This window comes from Geotrypetes seraphini, chromosome 1 (assembly GCF_902459505.1).
Source record: "Geotrypetes seraphini chromosome 1, aGeoSer1.1, whole genome shotgun sequence".
In the NCBI taxonomy this organism is placed as follows: Eukaryota; Metazoa; Chordata; class Amphibia; order Gymnophiona; family Dermophiidae; genus Geotrypetes; species Geotrypetes seraphini.
The window spans coordinates 265,597,356-265,615,705 of record NC_047084.1 but is presented as its reverse complement, the minus strand read 5'-3'; the positions used below and the strand labels follow the sequence as shown (position 1 = coordinate 265,615,705).

At 43.1% G+C, this 18,350-nt stretch overlaps 1 protein-coding gene and 1 pseudogene across 7 annotated transcripts in view; one reads left to right on the top strand and one right to left on the bottom strand.

The window, feature by feature from the left end:
- ZFYVE28 (zinc finger FYVE-type containing 28) overlaps positions 1-18,350 on the bottom strand; it is a 304,842-nt gene that overhangs the window by 56,312 nt on the left and 230,180 nt on the right. For 6 of the 7 annotated variants that reach the window (XM_033950646.1, XM_033950654.1, XM_033950636.1 and 3 more), the window contains one exon: positions 3,350-3,454. The exons of the other annotated variant lie outside the window; for it this stretch is intronic. In XM_033950646.1, the coding sequence (XP_033806537.1) occupies positions 3,350-3,454 (105 nt within the window). The remainder of the gene's footprint in view (positions 1-3,349; positions 3,455-18,350) is intronic. 7 annotated transcript variants of the gene reach the window in all.
- Positions 9,371-9,661, top strand: LOC117357952 (annotated as a pseudogene).

Below are 18,350 nucleotides of genomic sequence, written 5' to 3'. Positions count from 1 at the left end.
AATCTCCTCGGCCTGTCCTGCCCATCTTTACCCCTGACTCTCCTCTTGCCGCCCCGACTCTCCTGCCCTTCCCCCGTAGTGTGAGCCCATGGTTTTAACCCACGGGTTTAAAGCGGGTTAAAACCACGGCTCGCGAAGTAGTAGTAAAAAAACAGAAAAAAAGCGTAGTAGCAGTAAAAAAAACAGAAAAAAGCAGCTTGCAGCTCCGTAAGCATGCGCAGACCATTTACAGATGGTTTCTGCATGCTTCAGGATCGCTCACTAATGATCCATGTGGTTGGTGGGGGGTGTTCCTCTAATCACCCCCATTTGCATGCTGAGCCTTAGTGAATTGGTGCGGATCGGCCACGGAAAGGCAGGTTAGTGAATCTAGCCCTATGTGCTTTTAACCTTTGCACCAGTTTACATGCTCTGTTGCCTTCCTCATAATAGAGTTTTAATTACATTAAACTCATTAACAACCTTATCCACCCACAGAGGCCCAGAACCTCAAATTTTTAACGCCGTCGCTAAACTGTTTCCCGATCGTTTAGCCTGCATGCATTTTAGCAGCGGATTATCAAAACTGATTATTTCTGACTTTAGCGAGGTTTCTAGCAGTCTCCGATAATGACATGCAAATGGGCTCTTCAGTATTGAAATGAGTCCTCCAGTGGATTCTTAAAAATTGCTGAGCCATTTTCTAAAAGCAACATCAGCTTTTAGCTACAAAAATAAGCAACTGGTCCAAGGGTGCTGGTACAATGGCTGCACTGTTTTAAACCCCGGCATAGCAGTGTCCGAGACTGCTAAAAAAGCCATGTTGTAATGCAGTGGTATAGATGCTCATTCTCTCCCTTTGCATCTCAAAATACTCAGCAGTGGCAGCAACCCCCCTTGCAGCTGGAGAGATGCCAAATCTTTCCTGCTGCCAATCAACAACCCCCCTCCTGCAGTGGGAGAGATACCCAATCTCTCTGGCCACAAACAGCCCCTCCCCTGCAATGGTGGTTACCCCCTCCCCTTGCAGTGGGAGAGATGCAGATTCTCTCCTGCCATAAACAACTTCCCCCCTGCAGTGGGAGAGATCCCCACTCTCCCCCACTGCCATACAATACCCCCCCTGCCTCCAATACACCCCTTTAGATGCGTGACCTGAGGGACGCGAATTCCCTCCACGCAGCTGGCCCGCGTCTTCCAAAATGGGCCTTCCCCTTTCTGGTGCATCTTGGGATGTACCGGGGAAGGGCCTGAGGCTCTGACTGGCCCAAGTTGTTTAAGGCCCTTCCCATGGGAGGGGCCTTATACAACCTGGGCCAATCAGAGCCTCAGGCCTCTCCCCAGATGCACAGGGAAGGGACCTAAGGCTCTGATTGGCCTTAACACTGAAGTGTCCCTCAGGTTACAGATCTATATGGAGGTAAGGGGGGCGTTGGAGACTGAGGGGAATGTTGTATGGCAGCGGGGGAGAGTGAGCATCTCTCCTTCTGCGGGGGGTCACTTGGTAGTCGGGGAGAGTGGATATCCTAACCGCTGCAGGGGAGGGGGTTGTTTGTAGCGGGAGAGATTGAACATCTCTCCTGCTGCAGGGGGGTGGGGGGGTTGTTGGTTGGCAGCGGGAGAGATTGAACATCTCTCCCGCTGTTGTTGTGTTTTGGATTTTTTTTTTTTCTTTTCGCGTTTTTTCAGTGCATGTGCCCATCGCTATCACCAGCGATAGGCTCATGCAAATTTAGCAAAGCTTTGCTGCTGTCCGCCGACCTCATTTGCAAGCACATTTTTTTGGGAACGTCTCGCTTTTTAAAATTCGCTATCAAAATGGCTGCGTTAGCAGATCATCACTTTTTAATGCAATTTTTTGAGAATCCTGGCTAGAGTGAGCAATTGCTCCCTTAAATAGCTTAACTGCAATCTAGTAGCAGCCCTGGAGTAGTGCATGTGTATCCTCTCACAAATCCTGTTCTTTCTATGCAGCTATCTTGCTTATCTTTATCCCTCTTTAAATTTACCAGTCCACATTACTAGTCATCCCCTGGCAAATATATGAATCCATACCACAGCATCCCCAGCCTGATACCCTGATCCTCATTCAGCTGAAAATATTTTGGGATAGATCGATTCAAATCTTGGATCACTTTCTTGTCATTTAATAGGTTAATGGTAGCTTACAATCAATAGGATCATTCATAAGTTTATGCAAAATGGGCGCATGATCCAACGCCACTATTTCTTCTATCCTCGAACGTACTATCTGGGGGATCACAAAGTGATAACAGGTGAGTGTGTGAACAATGTGTGGCTATGCAAAATCTATATTGCCTATCGTGGTGATGGTTTAGTCTTCAGATATCCACCAGGCCCAAGTTCCCTATGAATCTTTTGAAGGCCAGCCTATCTACCTGGCAATACTGCATAGTGACTATGGCATCTAAATTGGGGGGATGGTTCATATTGATAAGCCCCCCCCACCTACACAACAATAAGAACAGAAGCATTGTCATAATGGGACAGACTATAGGTCCATCAAGCCCAGTATCCTGTCTCCAACAGTAGCCAATCCAAGTCAAAAATACCTGGAAAGATCCCAAAAGACTAAAGCAGCTTTTATGCTGCTAATCCTAGAAATAAAAGTGGATTTTCCCCAAGTCCATCTTAATAATGGCTTATGGACTTTTATTTTAGGAAATTATCCAAACCTTTGTGAAACCCTGCTAAGCTAACTCATTCTCTGGTAACAAATTCCAAAGTTTAATTACTTATTGAATGAGGAATTATTCTCGCCTGTTTGTTTTAGGGCCGCGGGAGCGGACTGCTGGGCACGATGGACCTCTGGTCTGACCCGGCAGCGGCATTTCTTATGTTCTTACCACTTAGTAGCTTCATTGCATGCCCCCTAGTCCTAGTATTTTTGGCAAGAGTAAACATATGATTCACATCTACTTGCTCCACTCCACTCAGTATTTTACAGACCTCTATCATTTCTCCCCTCAGTCATTAAAAAGGTTTTGTACGTGCTAAACAGGTTTAATGTGAACTAACCTACGAAATAGTGTGCATTAAACTAAGCTAGAAAAGTGGCAAGTTGATAATTTGGGCAATCATACTTGTACTACTGCTGTGATAAACATCAAATGATGAGAAATAAAATCAGCTGTGTGAAATGCAAAACATTTTTTACAACTTTTCATTGTAAATGTACAATATTGTTTTAAGTGTCTTCAAACCAATCTACACTCTTCTGTTGCACAGATACTGAGCATCTACCTAAAACATTTTAAGCACTGCAGTTGCTTAATTGCTATTCTGCAGCCCAGAAACTCAGACAGTTTAATGTAGTGGGACACATCTGGCTTTGAAGCGAGATTATTACCTCAGAGTGCATATGCTGGAGAGACTACATGTAGTGACAGATACACTCTCAGAGTCACTGCTGGAGATGGAGCTGAGGGGAGAACCACGTAAACCATCCTGAGAACTGAAAACAAGCAGATGGAAACCAAATAAACTGAAGAAAATAAATGTACACATGATAATGGCATAAATGCAACTTTCAATGACAATACAAAAAAAGAAAAGAAAAAAGAAACATAACCTCCATGGGAATCCAACACATTAAAAAAAAATAAAAAAAAAAATATATATATATATATATATATAGCTTAAAGTTTCCACAAAAAAAGTCATTATGGTGGCAATGATTGGAATTTTAATAGTGACACTGACGTGATATGAACAGATTGTTAACAACCTTAGAAAATAAAAGAAGGCTTTTAGGATTTTTAGACTGAATATAGAAAATGAATAACAGGTGCCTAGGAAACCAATGCATGGTGGAGGTAAGGAAATTTTAAAAACCTGAGCTATGAAATATCCAGCTCTGCCTTCTTAAAGAATCTAATCTTGCAGATGTTTTGAAGTCGAAAGAGCCTGCATTCAGTAATTATGCAGGCAATAAACAAATGTAAAACAAAACAAAAAAGATAATATCTTTTTGTATTAAGTTAGTTCTCTAAAAAAAGGTATCACCTTATCTTCTTTTTTTTTTTTGGTTTCTTTTATTTCTGTTTATTACCTTTAAAGGTTGACTAATAGCTACCACACCATTTTATGCAGAAATTTACTATCTGTCACTATTGAAAGCAGTGTTGGCAGACAAGATAACAAGGACTGTGGATCTGGCAGGCAGCAGTGTAACCTTCTACATTGTGCTTTGCTGATGACATCCAAGCTCAGATTTTCTAAACAAAGGCATTTGCTTCAGAACACAAATTGAGCTAGACAGGTTTGGTTTTATTTTGTAAAGTTAGGTCACACCTTTTTCCAGTGGCGTAGTGAAGATGAGAGGCGCCTGGGGTGGTAGTGTCCCTCCCCTGATCCCCCTGCTGCATGCACACGCCTCTTCTTGTTCCCCATACATTTTTAACTTCTCCAATACAAGCAGCATGCCCGTGATGATGTCAACTCGCCCTTTGACGTCACTTCCTAGGTGCGGAACCCAGAAATGACGTCAGAGAGAGCACCGATGCCAAAATGGGCAGCAATGTTGCTCACGCTGGAGAAGTAAAAAAAAAGTATAGGGGAAGGCAAGGGATGTACTAGCCTCCGAGATTCAAAGAAAGGGCCTGCAGCTCCAACACTTTTCTTGCTGATGTCACAGCCACTAAGAAAACTATCTTAACCGTCAGATCTAACAGGGACACTTCCTCCAAAAGCTCATACGAAGCCTTCATAAGGGCTTGCAGGACCAGATTAAGGTTCCAAGATGGAAGGCGAATGTAAGGCTCCATTCAAAAATCTGGATACATCTGGATGGGACAACTATGAGCGCTTGCTAATCTGCGCTCTGAAGCAGGAAAGTCCAGCTTGAAAAAGCCAACTGCCACGCTTTTCTTCAGACTTTCTTGCAGGAAGTCAAGCACCACCGAAACTGATGCAGTTACAGGATCCGAGCATTTTCGCTCTTACCTATTCCTGAAACACTCCCAAGCTTTCATGTAGACCATTAATGTGGACTGCTTCTAAAGCCTCAGGAGCGTGGCAATAACTTCAAGTGAATAGCCTTTCCATCCTAAGGTTTCACGCTGAAGACCAGAGAGCTCCAGATCCTCCAGAGCAATGGGACCCTGTGAGAGAAGATTTGGATGACAAGGAAGCCTAAGAGCCTTGTCATTCTACAGACATTCTAAGTCTGTGTACCATGGCTGCCTCAGACAATCTGGAGCTATCAAGTTCACTCGACCTGGGTGTGTTCTGATCCATTGAAGCATTTTACCTACCATTAGCCATGGGGGAAACACATACAGGAGCTTCCAGGCTCGTACCTTCTGCTGAAGAAACAAGACACCTTTTTGCTGGATGCTGAGGTCATGAGGTCAAACATTGTACACCCCCAGTGCATGACTATGCAGTTGAAGGCCTTTTGAGAGACCACTCCCCTGGATCCAAGGTCTGCTGACTTAGGACGTTCACCTGCATATTCTCCACCCCAGCTACGTGGGCTGCCGAGATGGCCAAGAGATGGGCTTCCATCCACTAAAAGAGCAGGCATGCTTCCAAGCTCAGCAGTGCACTCATGGGGTCTCCTTGCCTATTTACATAGGCCACTATGGTAGTGTTGTTTGAGAAGACTCAGATTGCCTTTACTTCCAGGGCACTGCCCAGGGCCCACAAAGCTAACTCAATCTCAGCTCCAAGCAGTTGATCAACTAAGTCCTCTGAGTTGGAGACCACCGCCCTTGCAGCAGATGTCCCTCATAATGCACTCCCCAACTGAATAAACTGGTAACTACCCACTGGGAGATACACAGTGGCATTCCCCTGGCCAAGGACTGTGGCTCCAGCCACCAGTCCAGGCTGCTCCATGCCTTGATTGTCCACAGAAGTGGGAAGTCCATGGCATCCACTACAGAGACCACCTAGAAAGGAGCAACTCCTGAAGAGGGCACAAGTGCACTTCTGCCCAGGGCACCACATCTATTGTGGCTACCATGGATCCCAGCAGTCAAAGATACTGCCGAGCTGTAGAGGCCAGAAGGCCGCATCTCCCAAATTTGCCTCATGAGTTTTGTTCTGCATATTTCTGGGAGGAAGATCCTATTCTGTGCTGACTCGAAACGGACTCCCCAGTATTCCAGGGACTCCCCAGCCCAACATCCATAGGAGCTGAACCACCGCTGTCGCTCCCTCATCCCTCGAGGGTGCTCTTATGAGTCATCCAGGTAAAGATTCCCGCCTTGCAGAGGTGCACTGCTACCACAACCATCACCTTAGTAAAGGTTTGGGGTGCTGTTGCTAGGCCAAAGGGAAGAGCAGAGAATTGAAATGCTTGCCCATAATATGGAACCTCAATAACTTTTTGTGAGCCAGAAAGATGGGAATGACACAGGGAAAAAGTTTGTTCCCATCCCCATGAGCTCTGTCCCTGCAAACCATCTGATTGCATCCGCACAAGTCTTGAATAGTTATGATTTTATAATTGAACTTATTTTATTTTATTAAAATATAAAAATAAACCATATTCTGTATTTTATAAACACAAATAATACAGAGCAAGGATCAACAAAACCCCTGTCTCTCCTCTCTCCACAAATGTCACTTCCACTATTGAGAAAACGGAATAAGCCAAATTACTACAGAATCCTATACAGAAAAATCATGCTACCAGAATACCACAGTCACACATGACAGGAATAGTATTAGGGGAGTGCAACTAGGGCAACTGCCCTCTGATCAGAGAGAGCCATAAGCCAAAAAAGCTAAAGAACTATGGCCTGGGCTTTGCAGTCCCCAGTTATGTCAAACACCAGCTCTAGCAGGATACATATTTCAAATCTGATATATTTTAATCACAAAATAGAAAATAAAATTTTTTTTTTCTACCTTTTGCTCTCATCATATTATTCTTCAAATCTTGTTGGTCTCAGGCACTGATCTCTGTTTTCTTTTGTTTTCTCTTAACTCAATTGCTAGGGTCTCCTGACCCTTTGACATTTCTTCTTTCTCCATGCTCACCATCCATTTTCTATCTCTGTGTATGTATTGTTCTCCGTATTCAGCATTTTCCTTCTCTATGTCTCCTATATGTCCCTTTCTAGTATTTCGCCTGTGCCCATTTCCCTGTCTTCATCATCTCACCATTCTATGATTCCCCTCCCTTACGTACAGTATGACTTTGTTCGGATGGGGGATTACATCAAGGAATTGTTGTCTGGATGGGAACATCTGGAAGGAGTGGAAAATCAGTGGGCAAAACTGAAAGGAATAATTGTAAGAGCGACAAACCTTTTTGTGAGTCAAGTAAGTAAAAGTAAGAAGAAAAGAAGGCTGCTTTGGTTCTCAAAAGTAATAGCTGAGAAGGTAAGGAATAAGAGGTTAGCTTTCATAAACTACAAAAGATCACAGAAAGAGGAAGACAGGCAAAAATATCTGGAAAAGTTAAGAAAGGCTGGTCGTGTAGTCAGGAATGCAAATGTGTAAATGGAAGAAAAAAATAGCTGAAATGGTAAAATGGGGAGACAAGACTATCTTAGATATATTAGTGATAGGAAGAAGTGCAAAAGTGGCATTGTGAGACTTAAAGGTAAAGGGGAGAAATATATAGTAGAAGCTGATAAAGAAAATACTGAATTGCTTAACAAATATTTATGTTCTGTGTTCACGGCTGAAGTGCCAGGAGCGGGACCACAGAAGACAAACATGAATAGGGATGGAGGAGTGGTAGACCCTGATTGATTTTCAGAGGGTTGTGTTCGTGAGGAGCTAGCTAAAATAATATTAGACAAAGCGATGGGGCCAGATGGCTTACATTCGAAGGAACTTAGGGAAGTTCTGGTGGCTCCGCTGACTGACCTTTTCAATGAGTCTCTAGAGTTGGGAGTGGTACCGGAGGACTGAAGAAGGGTGGATGTGGTACCTCTCCACAAAAGTGGAAGTAAGGAAGAAGTAGCGAATTACAGGCCAATAAATCTGACTTCTGTGGTAAGCAAATTAATGGAAACACTTTTAAAACAGAGAATGGTGAAGTTTCTGGAATCCTGTGGATTACAGGACTGGAGGCAACATGGATTCACTAGAGGTAGGTCTTGTCAGACAAATCTGATCAATTTCTTTGACTGGGTGACCAGAGAATTGGATAGAGGGAGTGCGCTAGATGTGGTGTATTTAGATTTTAGCAAAGCCTTTGACAGTGTTCCACCCAAATGTCTAATAAATAAACTGTGTGCCCTTGGGATGGGTCCCAAAGTGACGGGTTGGGTCAAAAACTGGTTGAGTGGAAGGCGACAGAGGGTAGTGATCAGTGGAGCTTGCTCTGAGGAAAGGGATATTACCGGTGGTGTGCCTTAAGATTCTGTTCTTGGGCCTGTTCTTTTTAACATTTTTATAAACGAAATTGCTGAAGGGCTGTTGGGTAAGATTTGCCTCTTATAGAGTAGACGCCCAGGTTGGTGTGAATAACATAAAGAAAGACCTGACGAAGCTTGAAGAATGGTCTGAAATTTGGCAGCTAAAATTTAATGCTAAAAAATACAAGGTCATGCATTTGTGCTGCAAAAACCCAAGGGAACAGTACAGTTTAGGGGGTGAAGAACTTATGTGCACGACAGAAGAGCGGGATTTGGGTGTGTTTGTATGTGATGATCTTAAAATGGCCAAACAGGTTGAAAAGGTGACGGCAAAAGCTAGATGGATGCTAGGGTGCATAGGGAGAGGTAAGGCCAGTAGGAAAAAGGAGTTATTGATGCCCCTGTATAAGACTCTGGTGAGATCTCATTTAGAATATTGTGTACAATTTTGGAGGCTGCACCTTCAAAAAGATATAAAAAGGATGAAGTTGGTTCAGAGGAAGGCTACTAAAATGGTACATGGTCTTTGTCAAAAGATGTATGGGGTCAGACTTAAAAATCTCAATCTATAAACTTTGGAGGAAAGGAGGGAGAAAGGAGATATGATAGAAATGTTTAAATATCTATGTGGCATAAATGTACACAAGTCAAGTCCTTTTCATCTGAAAGGCGATTGGAGCCAGGACTGTAACCGGCAGGGAGAGGCGGGGGAGGAGCGGCCAGGAGCCATGATGGCATGAGGAAGCAGTGTCTCTGGCACCTGCTGAGGGTGAACCTTAGTCTGTATCAAGTAGTGCGTGATTGCAGACGGTGGGTGTGCTGGTAATGGGGTGACGAGGAGCCTCCTAGCTTGATCCCCAGTGAGATGCGCTGCAGACTGGGCACATCTCGGCCCTGGGCTTCGGCGGTGGCAGTGGCCGCCAAGGCTCAGATCTCAAAGCTGTGCAGAGCCGCCACCAGTCAATATCCGGCAGCGGGAGCATGGCCGAGGCCTGCAAGGAAGTGCTCAAGCCCAACCGCAGAAAAATGTCTGTTGAAGTTGTGGAGCCATGGCAGCCCCTGATGTCAAACCAAAATCTATAAGTCATGCAAAGCAATGGCCTGATGAGATAGAAAACCTGTACATATTTCAGCAGGCTGGATATAGGGACAAAATTGAATATAAACAAGTGAAACATGTGGACATGGTATCGCTGGCCAGAAACAGGGTTTGTGAAGAAGCTTTCTATTATGACAGGCAATGTGAATGTGAAGATAAAGAAGTTCATAAAGTGAAAGTGTACCATATGCCTATTAAACTTGTTTTTGTTTGTGTTGTGAAACACAATTTATTTGTTTAGAATACAAGCTATTAAATAAAATTATTAAGTTACCTTTTATGGAAGTACTGAAAACATTTGTGTGAAGGTAATCTCATAAAGAGTGAAAGCAAAGGACCCTTGATCAGACTAGTATGTGCTTCAACTTGTGCATTTATTTAAATTAAGTTTTGGTTAATTATACAATAAAAGTCACAGTAATAAAAAAGTGGAAAGGAAGAAAGGAAGCTCTAGAATGAGAGGGTATAGGATGAAGTTAAAAGGTGATAGGCTCAGGCATAATCTAAGGAAATATTTTTTTTTACAGAAAGGGTGGTAGATGTGTAAAACAGTCTCCCGGTAGAGGTGGTGGAGACAGAGACTGTGTCTGATTTCAAGAAAGCCTGGGATAGTCACATGGGATCTCTTAGAGAGAGGAAGAAATAATGGTTACTGTGGATGGGCAGACTGGACGGGCCATTTAGCCTTTATTTGCCATCATGTTTCTATATTCCTATGCCCCCCTTGTCCAGTGCCTTCCTTCTGTGTTCTTATTCTCCCCCATGTTTAACCATCTTCTCTCTGTGCCTATATACCCTCCCATGTCTAGCATTACCCTTTTGTGTCCATATACCACTCCCATACTGCATTCTCCTTTTTGTCCCTGTTCCTATGCTCCCATCCATGCCCTCCATCTCCCTTTTTTTTTAATATCTCCCTGTGTCCAGCTTCTTCCTTCTCTTACTCCCCTATACCAATGTGTCTCTCACACTCTCTCTTTCCTCCCTCCTATTTTCAATATTTTACTCACTCTTCCTTCATCCCCTTAGTTCAGCTTTTCTCTTTCTCTTCCCTTTTCTCTCTTCCTCCCTGCAGGTCCTACACCTATCTCCCTTCCCATCTGTCCGACACCTCTATCCCCTCCCTTCAGTGCCCAGGTTTGGGTCTGGCATCTCTCCCTTTCCTCCAGCTCCAGTCCAACCACTATATGAGTCCAGCACCTCTTTCCCTTGTACAGAGTAAGACTAAGGGGGTGGAGCTAATTACAAAGTTATAGGAGGTGATGCATGAAAACAAAACAGTGGGCTTTGTACAACCCTCGTGGCTGAGGGTTTAACCCGCTGGTCAAGACTACCAGTCCTGTTGTACAAGAATACGCACTTATGCGTTCAGTCATAGAACTGCCTTTCATGTTTATATCTGAGGCAACAGAAGTTTAAGCGACTCACCCAAGATCACAAGTAGCACTAATTGAATTTGACTGGGCATTCCCAGTTTTCAGTCCATCTCCTCCATCTTCAGTCCAGCTCCTCCATCTCATGTCTCCTTACAACAAGCATAACATATGCACTGTGATAGCCAAATTTGGATTTTTTTTTTCTTTATATTGTACTGTATGTCACATAGTTACATGAAAATGATTAGGTAGCTTTCCATTGGAGCACTCATTTTACATGTGTTCAAACTGCACATTATGTAAAAGTCTTAGAGTTTAACAGGTTTTATCCCTGGACATTGGCTTTGGTTCACAGAATGGGATTATATTTCAGTATTAAGTGTTTCTCTGCCTTTTGAACTGAATTACTAACACAATTTGAAAAGCAGAATAAATTATATTTTAGCATGAGTGTTTCTCTGCCTTTTGAATAACTAACACCATTTGAAAAGTGGAATAAATTATGGAGCAGCAGTCTATTATAGGACTGTAGTATCTAACTGAATAATATACCTGAAACATGCTTTCATGACACTCGGATTTTATAATGAGCCGATGCTTTTGTCAGATTTTGGGAGCACTTCAATTAAACTTAAGACTCCATTAGGATTCTAAACAGGAGAAGTATTAAGAAAAAACAGGATGGAAAATCAGATTGCCTCTTTCGTGACATTTTAACTCATTTCCCCTTTCCAATCTCAATAAATTAATCTACTGGTAAGCATGCACTTACAGTCAACCTTAATTCTGCATTTCAAGCAGCAAAACAAAGTAACCAACTTAGCAATTAAAATGACTATTTCTCTTTCCACTAGGATGTTACTAGAGATTGCAGACTTTGAAGCACCTTCCACTCCACCCTTATCAATCACCATTCAGGGTAGTGCATCCAAATTAATTTGTTCTGTGCATCACCATGACACAAGTGACCGTTACCCTGAAGCGTGACTATGTTCAGTAAGATCTCAAATTCTGAAAATTTACTGTATTCTATGAGCTAATTAGTGGCTATGGCTGTTAGTGATATAGGATAGAGAATTTCCTTTTGCACAAGAGTTTGTGCTTCTGAATCCTAAACAGATTCTCAGCTTGGACTAACTCATTTTAAATGTAAAGATAAGATAATCAGAATTTGGCTTTACAGTAGATCTGGCTTCACAATCTTGGTGAGAATGTCCAACATGTAGATTGGAAACTCTTTCGGACTAAAGTTACCGAAGCAGACAAAGTTGGTCTACAAACTCAGTCTTTGTTTTATGTGGTTCATAGAGCCCTTTGGACGCCTTATATAGTATCTAGGCTGTCACAGGGGGTTTCAAAAACGTGTTGGTCTTAGCCTGGTATTGGAACATTTTAAGCAAATGTTATTTGACAGTTCCTTTGTATATCACTTTTGGCAGTTAATTTGGGGGGAAATGGAATCTATTTTCCATAATTGTTATTTTGTGTTCTGTGGTCCTTTCTAATATTTTAAATAAGTATGAGGCTAGGTTATTTGATATATTAATGGGAATGACACGCAACATATTTTAGCTAATTGAAAGAATAGTTCTGAAATTTCAGAGGGTGCTTGGTGACATGCTTTTTGTTTAGTACTGAAGTTTAAAAAAAAATATATATTTTTTTTATTCATTTATATTCCGCATATCCTACAATTCTATGTGGGTAACAAATTATTCAGGTACTCAAGCATTTTCTCCTATCTGTCCCAGCGGGCTCACAGTATCTAATGTACCTGGGGCACTGGGGGATTAAGTGACTTGCCTAGGGTCACAAGGAGCAGTGCGGGATTTGAGCCCACAACCTCAGGGTGCTGGGGCTGTAGCTCTAACCACTGCACCATACAGCACCCATAGGAGGGGCCTGAGGCACCTGGGCTAATCATAGTCTTAGGCCTAAGACTCCAATTGGCCAGCTCCTCATGAACACAACCCTCTGAAAATCGATTAGGGTATATTACTCCTCCATTCCTATTCACATTTGTCTTCTGCAGTCCTGCTCCCAGCGCTTCAGCCGTGAACAAAGAACAGAAATATCTGTTAAGCAATTCGGCCTTTTCTTTATCAGCTTCTACTTATTCTTCCCCTTCAACTTTGAGTCTCACAATACCACTTTTGCACTTCTTTCTATCACTAATATATCTAAAAAATGTCTTGTTTCCCCGTTTTACCGTGTCAGCTATTTTTTCTTCCATTTGCATCTTTGCTTTCCTGATTACACGACTAGCCTCTCTTAACTTTACAAGATATTTTTGCCTGTCTTCCTCTTTCTGCGATCTTTTGTAGTTTATGAAAGCTAACCTCTTATTCCTTATTGTCTCAGCTACTACTTTTGAGAACCTTCTTGTCCTCTTACTTTTACTTACTTCCTCACAAAAAGGTTTGTCACCCTTACAATCGCTCCTTTCAGTTTTGCCACCGCATTTCAACTCCTTCCAGATGTTCCCATCCAGACAATAATTCCTTGACGTAAACTCCCATCCGAACAAAGTTAGTTTTTTTAAAGTCTAGAACCTCTGCTTTTGAATGAGCCCTCTCTATGCCCATCTTAATATTAAACTGTACCATGCAATGATCACTGGATGCCAGATGATCACCCACTGTAACATCAGAAACACTTTCCCTGTTTATAAGCACTAAGTCCAGTATGACCCCCATCCCGTGTGGGTTCCATTACCAACTGATTCTCCTTGTAGAGAATCCAGAATCTCCCTACTTCTAGAAGATCCCGCAATAGGATACCCCAATCAACATCCGGCATGTTAAAATCACCTGGGATTTTAACATGCATAATGATTGATTCATAATGCATTTTTCCCCAGGATATAGAAGCTTTTCAAGAATATATTTCTCCTTTGAACCGTGCTCCTGGCCATGTAGAGTCTGCAAAAGTAACCCCCTTTGGGGAAAGGGGAAGAGTAATAATAATAATAATTTAATAATAATAATTTTATTTTGTATACCGCCAAACCCAGGGAGTTCTAGGCGGTTCACAGCAGTTAGATGAAATACAAACAATGCAATTGAAATTGAAAATATGAACAGTGCAATCATAGAAGTCAAACTAGTTATATGTCTACAATTTAAGTGAAAGAAAAAATACATACAAGCTATAAGGAGGGAGCAGCAATCTTAAAAGAATGAGAGGAGATAGTAATGAAGTACGTTAAGGATTCGGTCTGTTGAATAGTTGAGTTTTAATCTGCTTTCTAAAATTGAGATTTGAAGAGGCATCAAGCACAATTTGGGCGAGCCATGAATTTAGTTTAGCTGCCTGAAAAGAGAAGGTCCCAAAGTTGTTTGCAAATATCCACATTCCTTTTCCTAGAAGCCCTGTATTTGTTCACATAAACATAGAAAGTAGAATCCCAATTAACCGGTACTCAAGCAATTAGCACTCTCACCCAACTGGCAAAAAAATTGCCGTAAAAAAAAAAATCATTCCTAAAGCAGCAGCGGTTCTAAGCCGTGATCCCCCCTCCCTCCCTCTAGCCTCGAAGCAGCAGCAGCAGCAGTGGTCCTAACTGCAACCCCCCTCCCCCTCAGGTCCTCCCTCTCTTATCCGAAGCAGCAGCCAGTCAGCACTAAAAACAGGTTGCTCATGGCTAGCCCTGGTTGGGCCTTTCCTCTGATGTATCACTTCCGACATGACAGAGGAAAGACCCTGCCAGGGCTGGCCAAGTGCAGCCTGTTTTCAACGTTGCTTGTGCTGACCGGCTGCCGCTGCTGCTTTAGTAAGGAAATCAGATCCACATGGAGGGAGGGAGGGCACACCTGGATGGGGGGGTGGACCAGAAGTTTAGGGGGGGCCAGCAGCAGGGTGTCGAGCAGGAGAGATGGATGGATTCTGTTCACATAAGTGGAGGGGGAGGGGGGGAAGAGAAAGTGACCCAGAAAGAAGGGAAGAACAGATGCTAGACCTACACTTGGGGGTGTGAGGATGATAAAGTGAGGTGGGAAGAGAGACAAAACTATTTTTACAGCAACTCTGAAGTAATCAGAAACTACAGTTATTCAGCATCCACCAATCCCCACAGGTGCCAGATAACTGAGGCTTAGATTCTTAAAAAACTGCTTTAAAAAATGACAGGCTGCTATCACAGCTGTTCTGGTAGCGAATTAAAAAAATGGAATCGTTCTCTAAAAAACGCTCAAGTAAATGAGGTTGGCAGAGAGTAGAGAAGACTTGCCAAATTTGCATGTGCCCATCACTGGTGATAGCAATGGGCAGATGTGTAGAAAAAAAAACCGCAAAAAGAAAAAAAAAAAAATCCAAAACAGAACAACAGTGAGACAGATGCCTATTCTCTCCTGCTGCCACACAACACCTCCTCAGACTGAAAGAACGTCATCAGTGGGGTGCCGCAGGGCTCGGTGCTTGGACCCGTGCTCTTCAACATATTCATAAGCAATCTGGAAATGGGTAAGACGAGTGAGGTGATCAAATTTGTAGACGATACAAAGTTATTCAGAACAATGAAGACGCAGGGGGATTGTGAAGATCTGCAACGCGACATAACCATGTCTAGAAATGGACAGCGACATGACAAATGAGGTTCACCGTGGATAAGTGTAAGGTAATGCATGTCGGTATCAAAAATCCCATACATAAATACAAGATGTCTGGGGTGGTACTTGGAGAGACACCCCAGGAAAGAGACTTGGGAGTACTGGTCGACAAGTCGATGAAGCCGTCTGCGCAATGTGCGGCAGCGGCGAAAAGGGTGAACAGAATGCTAGGAATGATTAAGAAGAGGATCATGAACAGATTGGAGAAGGTTAGCATGCTGCTGTACCGGGCCATGGTACGCCCTCACCTGGAAAACTGCGTCCAGCACTGGTCACCATACATGAAGAAGGACACGGTACTACTCAAAAGAGTCCAGAGAAGAGCAACTAAAATGGTTAAGGGGGTGAAGGAGTTGCAGTACAGTGAGAGATTAAAGAAGCTGGGCCTATTCTCCCTTGAAAAGAGGAGATTGAGAAGGGACATGATCGAAACATTCAAGATAATGAAGGGAATAGACTTAGTAGACAAAGACAGGTTGTTCACCCTCTCCAAGGTAGAGAGAACGAGAGGGCACTCTCTAAAGTTAAAAGGGGATAGATTCCGTACAAACGTAAGAGAGCGGTAGAGAACTGGAATACTCTCACGGAATCTGTTAGAAGGGAAAACACTCTCCAGGTATTCAAGACAAGGTTGGACAAGTTCCTGCTGAACCAGAACGAATGCAGGTAGGGCTGGTCTCGGTTAGGGCACTGGTCTTTAACCTGGGGACTGCTGCGTGAGCGGATTGCTGGGCATGATGGACCACTGGTCTGACCCAGCAGTGGCAATTCTTATGTTCTCCCCCTCCTGCAGTGGGAAAGATGCCCATTCCTTCCAGCCAGCTGGCCTGCCTCTTTCAAAATGGGCCTTCTCCTCCCGGTGCATCCTGGGCTGCATTGGGGTGGAGGGGGGGGGGGTGCGGGGAGAGGGGCCTGAGGGTCTGATTGGCTCAGGTTGTATAAGACCCTTCCTATGGATGCACCGGGAAAGGGCCCAGACACCTAAGTCCCCTTCTATGGGAGGGGCCTTAAACAACCTGTGCCAATCAGAGCCCCAGGGAAGGGAAGGTTTATTTTGGAAGAGGCGGGCCAGCTGGCCGGAGGGAGTAGGCATCTCTCTGGTCAGCCATCTAATTAAAGTACAGGGGAGAGGGGTCGGGCGTGATGCAGGGGTTGTTGTGATGCAGCAGGAGCGAATGGATATCTCTCCTGCTGCTATGGGGCGGTTTGCTTCGCAGCGGGAGAGAGTGGGCATCTCTCCCGCTGCTGGGGTGGGGGGGGGGGGGTCACAAACGTCTTTTCTAGCAGTCTCCAACACTGCCATGCCGAAGTTTTAAACAGTGCTGTTGGGGTCTTAAATAGTGCTGTCACTGTACCGGCACCCCTGGACCAATTGCTGAATTTTGTTGCCGATGCTGCTGTTAGAAAATGGCTTGCCAATTTTTAAGAATCCACCGGAGTGCTCATTTTAATGTTGAAGAGCCCATTTGCATGGCAGTGTCGGAGACTGCTAGAAACCTCGCTAAAAACAGAGATAGGTCGTTTTGATAATCTGCCACTACAAGGCATGCAGGCTAAACTGTCGGAAAACAGTTTACCGACTGTGTTAAAGTTTTGAAAATCTGGGCCTGAGAGTTTACTGTATCATGAAAAATGTATTTTTAAAGCCTTGCAGAGTGGCGAGTCAGTAATCCCTGTCAAATAAGCCCTCCTCTGTGAAAAGTAAGCCATATGACTTGTTCAGCAGTAGGATTCCTGTAGTTCTGCACTATAATATACTTCTGAGATTGATGTGTTTTAGCTAAAGAAAAAAAGACTTAAAGGTCTGGATAATTCTCCATTCCTCCTCGCAATCAGTCCACTATAATTCCAAGGTAGTTGCCTTTTCACTATTTCTCTGTGAAACCATGATATTGAGACCAAGCATTACTTCATAAAAGATCCCTGATCCAGCTTCCCACCTCAATCAAGAGAGGAAGACAGCCCAGTGAATGTTTTTGCTTTTTTGCGGCCCACATAAACTTAACCTTGTTTATTTGGCCCATGTCAGACTTTGAGTTTGACATGCTTGCTCTGGGATGTTTTTTTCTGAAGAAAAAAGTGATGGACAAATTTAGTCCTTAAGTATGCCTTGTGAACTGTTGATTTAGGAAATCCACAGTTCCCCAAACAATTTTTCCAAATATTCAGAATGACTTTGAAAATCTTCCATTGTTGAACATATTAGATGCAATCTCAAAAACTGACTGAAATGATACCTTAAAGCAGGGGTGCCCACACTTTTTGGGCTTGCAAGCTACTTTTAAAATGACCAAGTCAAAATGATCTACCAACAATAAAATTTAAAAAAACACAAAGCACACTGTACGCAGAGAAAATGTTAATTATCATTTATATTCCGTGGGTTTTCATAGAGGTCAAGGCATATGACTTTATGCAACGTCACCTCAGGAACAACTATACATAAATAGACAAATATACCCCCTCCCTTTTTACTAAACCGCGATACCGGTTTTTAGCGCAGGGAGCTGTGCTGAATGCTCTGCACTGCTCTCGATGCTCATAGGCTCCCTGTGCTAAAAACTGCTATTGCGGTTTAGTAAAAGGGGGCCACAGTGCAAAATATAGACAGCAGATATAAATTCTCAAAATGGACACATTTTGATCACTTAATTGAAAATAAAATCATTTTTCTTACCTTTGTTGTTTGGTGATTTCATGAGTCTCTGGTTGCACTTTATTCTTCTGACTGTGCATCCAATATTTCTTCCCTTCTTTTGAGACCAGGGGTCATTTCACTGGGGGCTACATTCTATTTAAGACATCCTTGTAAGTGTTTTATTTGCCACTGCTCAATTAAATATGTTTTCTTTGAACCTCAACAGTTAACTGCCTTTTTGGCCTTGTCCCGACTGGATGGGGAGAAATCAAGTATTAACATTCTATAAAGTTGCTATTTTGTTACAAA